Consider the following 14,056-nt stretch of genomic DNA (forward strand, 5'->3'; position numbering starts at 1 on the left):
TTATGTTATTCGCGTATCTTTATCCCCCAGACGGCTAAGCACACACTGAGCCTGCGGGCTCTCACTAGCCGCTGGAGAGTGCGCCTCCGCCTCCACGTGGGGAAGCTGCCGCCACTCGAAGCAACAGAGTGGGCTGGGTGAGAGGTGGGGGGTGGGGGGGAGGAGGGAGCTGCGGCTCTGTGCGGTGTGCTCTGCGAGAGGAGGGAAGAGCTCAGACAGGGAGGTTCACTATCAGGAACTGGAACTGGCCGCCAGCGCTTGGGCAGGAGCGGGGGAGTGCCGAGAGCCCGTCTCCACCGCGGCCCCCGCTGCGCCACCAGACTCTGCGCTGTCCTTTCCCGTTGATGGGATGGGACGGGGACAGCGTGCGTGGATGTGTAGGAAGTGGGTGTGGATGCGTGTAAAGCCACGTTTCACATGTCTCTGATCACAAATACGTCTTTCCTTTCAAACTGCAAATTGTGAGAAATAAGGTGATAGGGTCACTGAGAAAGGTTAATGCACTAACACGGGAGTGACGTCAAATGAGGTTTGCACTGATTTGCGGTCTTTACCGCTGGTCGTCTTTCGTTTTTCACCATTTAAGTGTGAGGCCATTTGCTGATGTTAGATGTGGGGGCAGAATGTCCCGGTCCTGTCTCTGCTTCTCTGGGGGGGGGGGGCGCCCTGACCTTCTTCTCAGCAACCCCTTGTTTCAGAAGTTGTAACCCTGTGCCTGATCGGAGTCCAGGGGCCTGGTCCACACGTCTCACTCCCAGGCTCACAGCGCCGGGCCGCTGACGTCTGGAGGAGCTGCTCCGAGCCTCCCAGCCTGAGCTCAGCCCAGATTGCTTCTCTCTGTGGAAGAGGACAGCCTTTCCCTTCTACAGACGCTGACTCCTGTGAACCACGGTCCAGCTTTCATCCCACTGAAGTCAACGCAGGACCTGCTGCAGTCGTGGATAGAGAGCGGAACTTCTCCGTTGTCAATAAATGAGTCAGGATGCACCGGCAGAGGCGGTGTTTCACTTACTGCTCTAAGCACCGACTGTGGAGTGGAGGAAAGTAATTATCTACCTTCTGTCTGCTCCCTGCCTTTCCGGCTATTGAGCATTTGTCCCCTTTGGCACCAGGTAAGGTCTTTAAAGGGGGTGTGAGGTGGAGAGGGCAGAAGCGTGTGCCCACTGGGTTTTCCTGAAAATGCTCCACTGCAGTGGGGTTTTTCCCATGAGTCATTTCTAGGAAGCCACTGCTAGCCAATTCCCCAGCTGTAGAGATGGGACAAGCGTGCTGGCCCACCCCCATGCTGCGGACAGAGAGGCCCCGCCTTCCGTTCTTGGCCCCTTCGCCCTAGCTGGTGGAGGGGGTGAGGGAGAAGGCCGGCCTCTCTGTCCACTGGCCGCCCTGGGCTCTCATTTGCAAGCAGTCCTGGAAAAAACATTCTTACAGCATAAGAGTAACTTAGTGGCTTGATGTCGGCCAAGGAAACTTGTTTCTATTGTCCACATCTTTCCCTGGGGCTCTGGGGAGCCCCAGTGGCACTTGGTTGGCCAACAGGTTTTACCAACCCGATTAGCAAAGACCACGCGGAGCTAAGGGTCTGGTGTGGCTGCCCGTAGAGGAGTGGGGGGCCTGGGCTTCCCGGGAACAGAGCGTGCTCTCCACGGGAGGAGTCCTGCTTTCCTCAGATGACCTCGGTGTTCAGTGTGGTCGGTTTTGTGTTGGGCCTCTTGTTGCCTGGGAGCTCAGGAGTCCTTACAGCTGCATCTGCTGTGAGCTGGGCAGCTGCGGGTTCAGTGTGAATGTCCAGCGCCCCCTGGAGGAGCCCCCTTTTCAGCTGTGGGGCTCACATGGGGACTCTGGCCTCCAAGCACATCTAGTCTGTCTGTCTGTACAAGCCAAGAACAACCCCCAAGTGCACGGCGTGCATGCTGAGGGATAACAGGTGCATGGTTGAGATGAATTGAATCAGGCTTACTTTCTGCAGCCATTGAAGTCATTTACTGTAGTTTGCTTTTCGGCAGCAACTCTCAATCCAGAAGGCACCAGACTGAACTGGAAGTGTTTTACATCTTTATTGACACTCCCTGTCTTGCACTTAAGTCGTACATGTCATTCAAGGAGCCCAACAAGCCACATGACAGTCTCTCTCGTGTCCCTCTCAGCCAGGCAAACCCGGGGTGGGGGGGGGGGAGGGGTGGCGAGCCAAACCTGGGACAGCCCACTGTCCACCCTAGGTCTGTGGTGGCACGTGCCACTTCAGTGTTTAAACTCTTCTCCCACATGCAGGGTAAGTGAAGACAGAAGCAGCTGGCAACAGCTCTGCTCCAGCAAAGCCTGGCCACTGGTGCCAGCTCTGCCTCCTCTCAGCGGCTCGTCCTTCTCCAGCAGCAGGGCGTGATCCCACCAGGCAGCAGTTGGAGCCTCCGCGGTCAGCACCCTGTACGCCCAGCACAGGCCCCTCGGAGAGAGCGCGGGCCACGGCAGAGCCACAGGTGGGAGCTGGGAGACGCAGGGGAGGAGCCGGCGGGCAGGCAGGGGCGCTTCCGACTCTTAGGCGTCGGGGCCACGTTGGCCCGTGGTTTGCTCCTTGCTGCCTTGGCAGCCAGGCCTGGCCTTTACCTGGGGAGGTGGTGGGGTGTCTGCAGGAAACTAGACCAGTGCTCCAGTCACACACACGCTGAATACATTAAAGCTGCCGAGTTCCTACAACTCTCCCCTTCCTTTGCCCGGCCACCTCAGAGGTGGGACAGGAAAGGATATAAGAAAACCCCACTAAACGTGGAGTACATTTCGTCAAAGTCTGTGTGAGCCAACCTGCCCCCGGTCACCACGATGTTGACGCCGTCCCCTGCCTTCAAGTGCACAATAAGGTGGAACGCCCCCGGGCCCCCACAAGTGTGCACGGCCCCCTGGGGCCGGTGGTACTCCAGGAATTCTCTCTTGTAGCCGGCCGTGTGCAGCTGTGCCACGCTGGCGTTGGCGACCGAAAGGACGGCTTCCACGTACGTGTCCCTCTCGGGGGTGAGCGTGGCCGTGATCAGGTAGCGCCCGTCGTACGGAGCTGTGAAGACCCCTGGTAGGAGGAAAGCAGACACCGGTGTTCACGTGACGCCATCACAGCCTTTTGCGACCAGCTGACAACCCGGATGAAGGCAGACCAGCCTCTGGGGTTGCCCTGAGTGGCCTGGGTTTGGGCTCAAAGTCCTGCTCAGCCTCCCCCCGGGAGGCAGGCGCACTCAGGGGCGCAGCCCCTCTGCATACTAAACCCACCCAACGACGGTGACAGTCCCCTTGGCCCACACTGCTCTCTGCACTGACCTGGTCCTCGCTGCAGACCCAGCAGCAGCCTGAGGGAAAACTGGCCCGTTCCCCCTCACCGCCGGTCCTGGCTGCCTCTGGGGAGTTTTCTCTGTCACTGAAAGCACCTCGAGGCCAACTTAGAATCGACCTCACGGTCACAATAGCCACAGAACGCCTTAGCTGCCTTCTGGGGAGGCAGGACCAAAAACTCCCCACAAGGTCGGTCATTAACGTAGGAAGAAGAGACACCGAGCCAGGGGTGCAGCCACAGCCAGCCCTCCTCCGGTGGAAGAGCTAGGCTCCCTGCTGGACCAGTACCCAGCTGGCATCCACGCGCAGCCGCGAGCTGGTATTTAGACACGCTCTGGGGCTGGGAAGGCAGGGGAAGGGCTGGTCGGAAGTGGGGGGGATAAGGTTCGCAGATGTTGCCCATTTGCAAAGCAGCGGCACATGGGCCCACAGCCAGACCCAGTGCTGGCAGGAGTGGCCATTGCCCAAGGGCTCCGGGAAGGGGGCTGGACATGGGCCACTGACCACGGGCTGAGAAGGAATCTGAGGGGCCTGAGTCTTTAACCTGCCCTGAAATGTGCCAGGCCGCCCAGCTCCCTTGCCCAGCTCTTCTCAGTAAATTTAGAGCCTGGGGACAGACGGACCCCAGCACTCCGGGCACATGGCCAGCGTCTGCTCAGGGTCACGCAGAACTCCCTTTACTGAAGACCTGCTGGAGAGAGCATGGGCATCCTGGGAACAGGAGAGAAATGAAGGTCACGGTCCCTGTGTGCCGAGAGCACCTGGCCTGTCGGCGTGGACAAGCTGTCCCCATAGCCGAGACTGCGCGGAGTGAGGGCCCCAGGGGAAGCCCAACTTGAGCACAAAGCGAAGCAGCCTTCTCACACCCCCGCCTCCAAGCCCGTTAAAACCAGAGTGTGATGCCGAGCTTCACGCCCCTGGGCCTGGAGGCCAGGAGCCCCGTTTTTCTACGCTCTGCACTTCATTCACTCTGATGCTCGCTAAAACCCGAGGCCCGTGGTCCTGAGACCCGGGGCCAGGGCGGCAACTCACATCTCTGCTCGCAGAGAGCCGATTCCCTCCCAGGGGCCACACAGAGCCCCGGCCACAGCAGCACGTGACACCCAGGTACGCTGGTGCCTGTGGGCGGGGGGACAGCGGCGGACCAGGGGGTCCTGGCTCTCCTCCCGCAGGCGCGATGCCCGCGGCCCCGAGGACAGCAGCCCAGGCACCGGGGTGGCCTCCCGTCCCCGCTGTTCTCGGGGGCTGGGGACCACATGGACCGAACCCCCGTCAGGGCGAGCGGTTCTGCCCCAGAGCAGGCGCCCCGCACTGCTGCTGACCCACTTGGGGCTCAGAAACCAGGAATCCCGCAGGCGGCGGCGTGGGTGCACCTGTCGTGGCAGCGGGGAGGGACCTTCCTCGCAGCCTCCCGGCTGGGAGAGGCCTCCCGAGCGGCCGTGTGTGCGGGCGGACTCACCGGTGCTGGGGTCGTACACGTCCCCGTCGTTCACCAGCACTTTGTTAAAGAGGACGACGCCCGCATCGCTGGGGAAAGGCTTCCGGGTGAGCCCCGCAGAGAAGGACACCAGAGACGGCGCCGGGACCCCTGGGCGGAGAGAGGATGCGCCTTCAGTCAGGCCCCGTGCCGAGGCCTGCGCGCCGTCCCGAGGGGCTGCCTGGGCCTTGCATTTCGCCTCAAAGTGGGCACACCCCCTCCTCACACCCTGGGCCCAACAGCGCCCTCGTCAGAGGGGCAGGCAGTTGGTGGGAGTGCGCATGTGTGGATTGCGTTGGCCGCTGCGTGAGATGGGAGGCTTCGCGCATGCGTGGGCCTTGTGCATGATGTCTGGGGTGGGGGCGCTGAGGCCCCACAAGGTGCTTCTGTGTGAGTGCTTCTGAGATGAGAGCTGGGAGGCTGCGCGCGCACACGCGAGGCGGGGGCTTTGCGCATGCGTGATGCTATGCGGTGGGGGCGGTGCACGCACGCGCGTTTGTGTTCGTGCACACGCGAGCAAGTGAGCCGGGGAGGGCTGCACCCGTGCTAATCGCCCAGAGGGAGGAGACAGGACCCGCCGTGGGGGCCGGGGGGGCGGGACAGGGGCTGCCCAGGACCACCCGCCTCGGCCTCCCGTCCCGGCTAACGTACCTGGGGAGGCTACAGGCGGTGACTTGGGGTACCCTGAAAAACAAAACGCAGATGCAGTGTCAAAGCCCTAATAGCGCACCTCATTTTCCTGAGCCCCTCCTTTTCTGCCTGTTCCTCACACTGTGTGTAAGTAGACATTAAGAGCACCCACTCCCAGCTGCCTGCACAGAGAAGACAGCCCTGAGGACGAACTGGCTGGGGGAATAGGAAGAAGATGGACTGGAGCCTTGGGGCCCAAGCCGGCGAGCAGGCTCCAGACTGACATGTCCACTCCCACGCTCGCCCTCCAGGAGCAGGGACTGTTCACTAGCTTTGCCCCCAGGTAGACTGGATGCAGTGTTTGTCGTGTGGATGCGTGGAAGGAAGGACAGACATACAAAGGAACAAATTGCCCAAAAGTATGTAAGCATCCAAGATACGTGGAACAGAAGGAAAACTGTCATCTTAGAAAAGTCCCCACACCTGCCTAAGGGAGCTGGGATCACTGGAGCTTGGGGTGGCTGAGAAGGAACGGCAGTGACCCCACCTGCCCAGCAGGCACGGCGCTTCATTCAGGCAGGCTGTCCGTGCCTGTGGCTCAGTGCCTCCAACCGGCAGCTTGGTTGAACTCTGAGGCGACTGGTTGGTACTATCCTGTGACAGCTGACGTGAACTACCCCAAGCAGCGTCACGTGTTTATATGCGCTAGCCCAGAGCCTCAGCTTCCTCATCTGTCAGTAGAATATCAACTTCACGGTGCTGTAGGGAAAGCTGTAGAGCCAGCCCCTAGTTCAGCCCCTGGCATGCAGTGGGTGTCCCATAAATGCTCCCTTTTCCTTCTCCCACCTGCCTTCACCTCCTCCACCACCACGGTGCTGACCTTCCAACTCACATGAAGCACTTAACTGGCCAAGCACTGACCTAGGCTTTTCTCCATCCTCACAATAACTCTCTGAAGTCCTATTATTATCTTCCCTTTGCCGTTGACAGAGCTAAGCCTTACAATGACATAGCTAGGGTTGGAGCCAGAACCTTCCAGCCTACCCACTTTGATGTGTGCTCATCTTTGTGGCTACGCAAGCTCCTGGTATCCTCTTGGTTTCCCCGGTACACTTCCTGCTAGGGAGATCAAGGAGCTGCCTGTGTGGTCCATGGTCCAGGTATTACAGCCCATGGCACAAATCTATTTCTAAGTATGATGTACTATCCCCAGAGTACCACAGAACCTTTGGAGAGCCAAGTTTTGGACCTTGTACCCTGAAGGCTGCACCCATGACCCGCAGAGACCCTGCAGCAGCCCCCTGGGGCTCAGGCTGCCCCCTCTGTGCATCCTCACCTTCCGTAGCTCAGATGGCCCAGCAGCGGGGGACCCTTACCTGGTGCTCCCGCGTAGCCTTCGGCCCTGGGGATGGGCCCCTGCCCAGTCTGGCCGTCCACGCCCCGGGGCAGTCCTCGCCCCGACATGCCCATCCTGCCCGGGGGCCCGGCCTCTCCAGTCTCCATAATGACCCCGGTGGAGCCAGGCAAGAAGGGCAGCCCCGTCCAGCCTGGCCGCAGCAGCGGGGGCAGTGGCCGGGGGCGTCTCTTGGGCAGGACAGGCTGCTGGCCTATGTACGGCTGCTGTCCAGAGTCCTTGGACGGCGGTGGAGGGGTCGGCGGTGGAGGGGTCAGCGCTGGAGCAGATGGCTTGGTGGGGGCCTCTGCCGGGTGCGGGGCCTTCCCTTGGGGCAGAGGCTGGGGTGCTGCTGAGGGCTCCTCCGCTGAGCATTTGGAAAGTGGAAAGAAATACACAGGGTTCAAAACCTCAGACTTGACTGCTCGACCACAGGCCCCCTCTGTGAGACTTCCGTGGGTATGGCTCCCTGGAAGGTGTGTGCTTGGGGGGCTGGCCTGTGGCCTCTGCGGGGTCCCTGGGCTGGGCCCACCAGCAGACACAAGAGCAGCCACCACAGAGTGGGGACAGCCTGCCTGGACCCCCTGCCCAGGGGAGGGGCACCTTCACCCTCTTTCTTCATGATGGTCGTACTCTCCAAAACAGCACCCGAACCTCCCTGATTTCACTACATGGTGATACCACAGGGGTATCTGCCTGCCTGCTGCCACCCACGGCCTTGCATTCTCTCAAACAAGCTAGTCTCACGGTCGCAGTGGACAGCCTCACAAGCCGAGGACCTGCTGGGTGCAGACATCACGGGACCCAGGCAGGTGTCAGGGAGCTCGGGCTGCCTCTGCAGCAGGCACAGCTCCCAAAGGCGCGGCAGTGCCCCCCACCTCTCGCCACAGCCTTAAGATCACCAACTGAGGGCATTTCCACTGCAGAAAAGTCGTGATTCACATTTCCCTGCCCTCTTGGGATGGCGCTATGACGCAAGCGGGAAGCTGCCACCCTTTCCTCCTGTGAATACATTCCTGGAACTAACCTTCCAGGAAGCCCTTCCTGAAGGCCTGTAAGACATCTAAAAATAACCAGGATTGGTCACAATACCATCCTCAAAAGCCAAACCCCACCCACCTCCTCAATCTGTATTATGCCTGCAATGGCCCAGCTTCCAAGGCTACAAAATTATGACCAAGCAAAATCAGTAACTGCATTGTGCCCCACTGCCTAGTTTTGTTTTAAAACTCACAAAGGTAATTATGGCAGATCGAACCCATGCTCCCCCTCCACTCACAGGTTGCTAGCCCACCTCCAGCCCCAAAGGGAGACTATTTCTCAAATAGCCTTTCCCACCCAGTACTCCATGAGAGGATTAATCCCTAAGGAAAATGATTTGAATGAAGTGACCACTTTTTAATTTCCCCCATGGATGGTACAGAACTAATACCATTCTAGATGCACTGAAGATAAGTTAATTCACACCATACAGTGGAAAGGCATCAGGCCTTAATTCTCTTCAGGACTCTGGTGGGAAGAGTTGAGCTGGGCATAGAAACTGAGGCAGAGCAATTCCCGACACGGGGACACCACCAGCCACAGTGAAGGACAAGAGTGAGAAAGGAAACCAATGAACAAAAAGGAACTTTAAAGAGATAATGCAAGAAAATAAACATGTAATAAGGCGTGCTCCTCACTAGCAAGGATGAGCACAGGCTTCTCCAAGTGTGTAACTTTAGCTTCTGCACTAAATAAACCTCTTCATTGCGTGCTCTGCCACACGTACTGTGCTGCTAATAAACGCTGTGCCTGCTTTAAACAAAAACAAAGTAATAATCTCAGAAACAGAAGACACTGCATCCAAAGTATAAGAACAGATTGGTATTGAGAGAGGCCTAACCAGAGAATAAAGATGAGTCTTTGCTGATTAAAAATATACTTGCCAAAATAAGAAAATTCAATGAAATAGTTGGTAGATAAAATCAAGGTGCTCTTTCAGAAGGTAGACCAGGGAGAGAAAATAATGGACAATAGGAGAGAAACCATAGGAAAATTAGACTCTTTCCAACCCAGAAGTCTTTCCCGAAAAGAAAGATCAGAAAAACGGGTGTAGGGATGATGAGGTAGTAAGGAGAAACTCAAATACACAATTTCTCAGAACTAAGAAAGATCCCAGCACAATTATTAAATGAAAGACCCAAACCAAAGCATATTCAGAACACTGAGGATAAAGAGAAGACCACACAAACTGTCAGGGGAAAACTAAAAAGTGACCTCAAATCAGAAGGTCATCACCAGGCTTCTCAACAACAGTACTGGAAACCAGAAGACAAAAGAACACCTTCAAATTTTGAGGGAATATCATTGCTAACCTTGAATTCTATACCCAGCTAAAATATCTGCCAGTTGTGAAACTAGAATAAAGACATTTCCAGGCATGCACTATTTAAAGACAAACAAACAAGCAAAACTGTCGAGCACCCTTTCTTAGAAAGCTATTGGAAAATGTACTCCACTGAAACAAGAGAGTAAACCATGGAAGAAAGAAATGCAGAGTAAAGGAAAGGGTCTAAGACAGGAGAGAGGTTCAAGAAATTTCTAGGATGGTAGTTGAAGGAAGTTTCAGATTGAAAGCCTGAGAGCAAGTCCAGAGAATAAGCAGTCCAGACTGGGTCAGGAAGAGAGAACTCCCGGAGAGAGGTCACTGATTTAAAAAATGGAACTGACAAATGATCTGATAATTTTTATGGTATTGAGAGGGTGTCAGAGAGTGAGAAGAATCCAAAACAGATATGTAAAATCTAGCAAATAATAATGCAGCACCACTACTAATTCAGAGGAAAGCAAAACGAAAAGCAACGTGATCATATTTGGCCATTACTGAGCTGTTTAGCTCCTCATAGCATAAATACTGACGTGATTTTTGTGGCATAACTCCACTGGGAGCTGGGAGGAGGGGAAGCAGGGGGAGACACGAGAGAGCCTAATAGGCTAATGTCTACAGCTGATAAGTAATATATATAATGTCAAATAATACCCATAGAGAGATATCTAAAGCTAATAAATTGATGGTAAACATCAGGGGGAGAAAACAGCTGAAAGTGGCACGTGGCCACCTCTAGGGTGAGAAGGGTAACAGGGAAAAGGGGGCAGGAAAGCTGGTTTTCATTATGAACTTCTCAGAACTATTTCATTTTTATAAGACATAATTATGGAAGACACCCAGGGCCTGTTTCTAAAGTTTTCCCTCCAGTCCAAGCTCAGGTCCTTCCCTGTCTGTCTCCCCTCCCTCCTCACGCTGTTTCCAGGCTCACAAGCTGGCCTCCCTCCCAGGGGCACAGGCTCCTGCCCTCGCCCCTCCTCCCTTCTCTGCTGGAGATGCTCCTCCAGCATCTCTCCTCTCTCCTCCATCTCTTTCCTTCCACCCCACCAGCTCCTTCCCTTTAGACCATGTTTATGTGTCTCCACCCAAAATTTAAAAACAAGTACTTTTCCTCAGTCCTACAACCCTCAATGAATTACAGTTGGCAAAGCACCTAAAAATAGCCAAGTACAAGCCCGTCAACTGGGTCCTTATTTTTGTACCTATCCCCCCCAAACCCTTTAAACCAGCCCTCTTTCTCTGAAGCCCCCCTGTCTGTCGCTTGTCCCATCACCTAGTCCAGGTGCTCTCGCTTATCACACACACCCCCGATCTGGGCTAAGTCCAGCTGATTCTAATTTTGAATCGTCCTTTGGGTCCTTCCTCCACATCTTTCTCAGAATACTCTTAGAACGCGTCCTAGTCATCTTCCCTGCTCAGAAATCTCCGGTTGTCCTCCACTGCTCATAAAATCCAACAGAATCTCCTGTGTCATCCGTGTCCCCACCCCCTGCCCCATCGCCTCCTGCCCCCTTCAGTACGCCCACGGGGGCCCGGCTCTCAGCTGAGCATCCCTGCCTTTGTGCTTTGCTGTTCGCACTCCCTAAAATGCCTCTTCAGGTGCCCTCACCGAAACACACCTCTCCCTGCAGTCCCGGTTCAGATACCCGCTCCTCGTGAAGCTGGCATGAATCTGCCCAGTAGGGCTTGAACATCCTGCCTCCGAACCATGAACCACTTTGGCCTCTCAGGGGTCTTTGCAGGTTTTTTTCATCTCTCCTTTCTTGCTAGATGATGAGCGCTTGAGGACACATTTTAATGATCTTTTATCCCCAGGGCCTGGCACGTGACATTGAGACATCTAAGTATTTGGTGAATGAAGGAAGGCTGGAAGTACAGCAGGTACCATTGGCTGCACCCTCACTCCTGCCAACCATTAAATGAGGCGCCCTAATTTTGCCAACGATAATCGTTCTGGGGTCCTATAAGGGCAATGCCAGTACCTAGAGTCAGTGATGGTTCTCTTTTACGTTCATCACTCCCTCAACACCCAGGCTTGTCATAGCAAGTGGAAGGCAGGGGGAAACAAATGAACAACCTGCTTGGGCCAACTATCCTCCGCCAATCTCCGTGGGGAGTCCGTCCAGCACGCTGCGCAAGACAGGCAGCTCCAGAACACCACTCACATCACGGCAAAGACGGTCATGAGAAAGCGGCCCTGGATCCAGGCTGCTCCCCAGCCCTGGCCCCCAGCACGGGCTCAGCCCAGTGCGTCACGTGGTGTTTCTAAAGCACACATTCATTACATGGTTGTAACAAAGGTTGGACAGCATGTTGCTCACTCTGGAAAGATGACTCTCGTCTTTCCAAAGCGAACATATGTTTCTAATCCAGAGAGTGACCATTTGTACTGAGTTCCTCGTAAGAGCCAAGTGTTGCTGCCCACGTTTCACGTGCGAGGAATGATCGGCCATACGTGTGCTTGCTCTCGTTCCAGAACTTGCCCCAAGGCGTTGGTCCTGATGCCACAGTGTGGCCTTGTGCCACTGTGTGCGGGATGGGCAGGGCCACAGCCTTACCAAGGATGGACCTGACCCCAGGTAGGAAAGGCCACTCCCTCTCCATTAAAGTTCTTATTAAAAGCCAATTTCAACCTTGCTAAGACAAAGACCTGCCTAAGGAAGTCCGCAACAGTCCACGAGACTGACATGCCTTCCTCCGCTCTCAGGAGCCTGGGTGGCCTGGCTCCTTCTGCAGCCGCCACACAACCCTGCAGAGTGGCAGCTAAATCGCCCAAGTTCCGGCCCCGTGGCTGTGCCTGGCCACTTGGTGGTATCTTGTCACAGAGCAGGGATGTGGGGACAGACACGGGCCTTGGACGTTAGTCTTGCTGGTGGTGTGGCTGAGGGAAAGCCACAGAAACCTCCTGAGTTACCAGCTCAGCCATCAATCGGGCTAAACCGGCAAAGACTCCTGACAAGCAGGCGGAATCGGTGCCAGTCAGATGAAGTGATGGGTGCAGGGGCGCGTCCCTGACTGTCAAACACTGTGCAAACGTCAAGGGCAATTCCCAGTTGGGGGGAAGCTGAGCTGCCTGGCCTCCCAAGGGTGTGTCTGCTGACCAAACCCTGCAACTCCGGGGGACTATTTTAACGAGGTCAATCAAGCCTTATGACTTCCTATTTTCTTTCTTTCTTTCTTTCTTGGCCACGCCGCACAGCTTGCAGGACCTTAGGTCCTTGACCAGGGACTGAACCTGCGCCCTCAGCAGTCACAGCGTGGAGTCCTAACGACTGGACTTCCACAGAATTCCCAAGACTTATGACTTAAAAAAAAACGATCCACATGCTGACATACAGCAGGCCAAGTGGACGGAGGGCCACACTGCCCGGCAAAGCTCAGCTCCTGGGAAGCGGCTGAGAAACGTGAGGCTCAGCGGGAGGTTCTGCGGGACTCTGGTGCTCTCACTGACGGGCACAGGGCGGGCCCGAGGCAGGGGCTTCCGAGGAGACGCTTGCTGGTCTCCCTGCAGAAAGGCTGAGGGAAGACAGGCCGTGGAGGCATGTGAAGGACTCTCAGGACTGGGGAGACAACCCACAGAAACCCTGCACTGCTCCCCTGACAACAGAGGAAGGGAAACCATGCGTTCGCAGGAACGGTCCTACTCTGAGCAAATGGCAGTCGAAATGCTGCTTTGGGCTTTGGTTGGAATGAAGAGGAAAAGCATTCAAGCTCGTCCAAGGGGCGCCGTGGTTTCATCACAGAAGGGCCCGGACCGACTCTTCTTCTAGAGGACAGAGCCCACTGGCCCAGCCGAGAAAGGAGTCCAGACGCGATCACACAGAAGCTGGTGGAATCAGCCTCACCAGGGGAAACAGGCCGGCATTTCTGAAAAGTACAACCTAGAGAACACTGACACAGAGAGACGGCTCCGGCCGCTCCTGTTGACATCGGGGGCAGCTCATGTGGGACGGAGACTCATTCGATGTCACTGAATCCCAGAGAGGCCGACCCAAGCATCAGCGCCACTGGGGGATTTTTTTTTGGTAGAAATTCACCAGCTGATTCTAAGTTGTATATGGAAATGCAGAGAGAGGATCTACCTGATTTTCAGCCTCACTATAAAGCGGTAGTAGTCAAGGCCTAAGGAGACACGTCAACAGCGAAGAGCAGAGTCCCCCAGTGGATGTGCACGTCACGGTGGAGCTTGCGTGGGTGGCGCTGGGTCAAGTCCGGAATTTTATCCTCTCTCCTCACCGCCCTCCCGCCCCCGCTTCTCTTCTTTCTGGGCACGGCAGCCCCAGTGCCGCCTCTGAGGGGGCCTGCCTTCCACTTCTGGGACCAGAGCTAGGGGGTTCTTTGTTTTAATTACAAATTTAATTACAAATTCCTGGATCTGACCTCATCCCTGCTGAGCAGGAATCTCCCGAGTGAGCCCGGAGTCCTTATTTTTGTAAAGCTCACAGAGGATTTTGCACGCAGCTGTGGGAGAGCCCTCCCGGAACATGGCAGTTCTAAAGTCAACGTTAAGATGGAGAAAGGCAGCTGCAACTTTCACCAACTAAAGAGCTTTACAACAACCAGATGCTCACAGGGCAAAAGGGCAGGTATCGTCTGGAGTTGGTGTGGTCTGAGTGTGGGCAGTTTGTTTAGCCTTATATGTATTTATAAAACTCTGACTTACTCCATCATAATATCTTGGACCTACACTGGCCCCAAACTCAGCCAATTTCAAGTTGAGGGCCAAAACCCTCATAACACTGGCATCAGGCCACACTTCCCCTGGCCATGCTTTACGGTTAAATGCTTATTTGAAAAATCTGTGCTTTTTCATTCTTACAGCACAGCTTAGGCTAAGCAACTGGATAAAGATGGGATTCTTAAATCTGTAATACCCCTG

The 14,056-nt window shown here is 55.5% G+C and overlaps 1 protein-coding gene across 1 annotated transcript in view; it reads right to left on the reverse strand.

Annotated features, from left to right (window-relative positions):
* Window positions 1-2,079: 2,079 nt before the first annotated feature.
* EMILIN2 (elastin microfibril interfacer 2) overlaps window positions 2,080-14,056 on the reverse strand; it is a gene marked incomplete at its 5' end in the record, with an annotated part of 50,310 nt that continues 38,333 nt past the window's right edge. The window contains 4 exons of the mRNA XM_082668436.1: window positions 2,080-3,055; window positions 4,772-4,900; window positions 5,441-5,473; window positions 6,796-7,179. Of these exons, the coding sequence (XP_082524562.1) occupies window positions 2,718-3,055; window positions 4,772-4,900; window positions 5,441-5,473; window positions 6,796-7,179 (884 nt within the window). The 3' untranslated portion in view covers window positions 2,080-2,717. The remainder of the gene's footprint in view (window positions 3,056-4,771; window positions 4,901-5,440; window positions 5,474-6,795; window positions 7,180-14,056) is intronic.

The sequence above is a fragment of the Grampus griseus genome, assembly GCF_964374135.1.
Source record: "Grampus griseus genome assembly, chromosome: 12".
Classification (NCBI taxonomy): domain Eukaryota; kingdom Metazoa; phylum Chordata; class Mammalia; order Artiodactyla; family Delphinidae; genus Grampus; species Grampus griseus.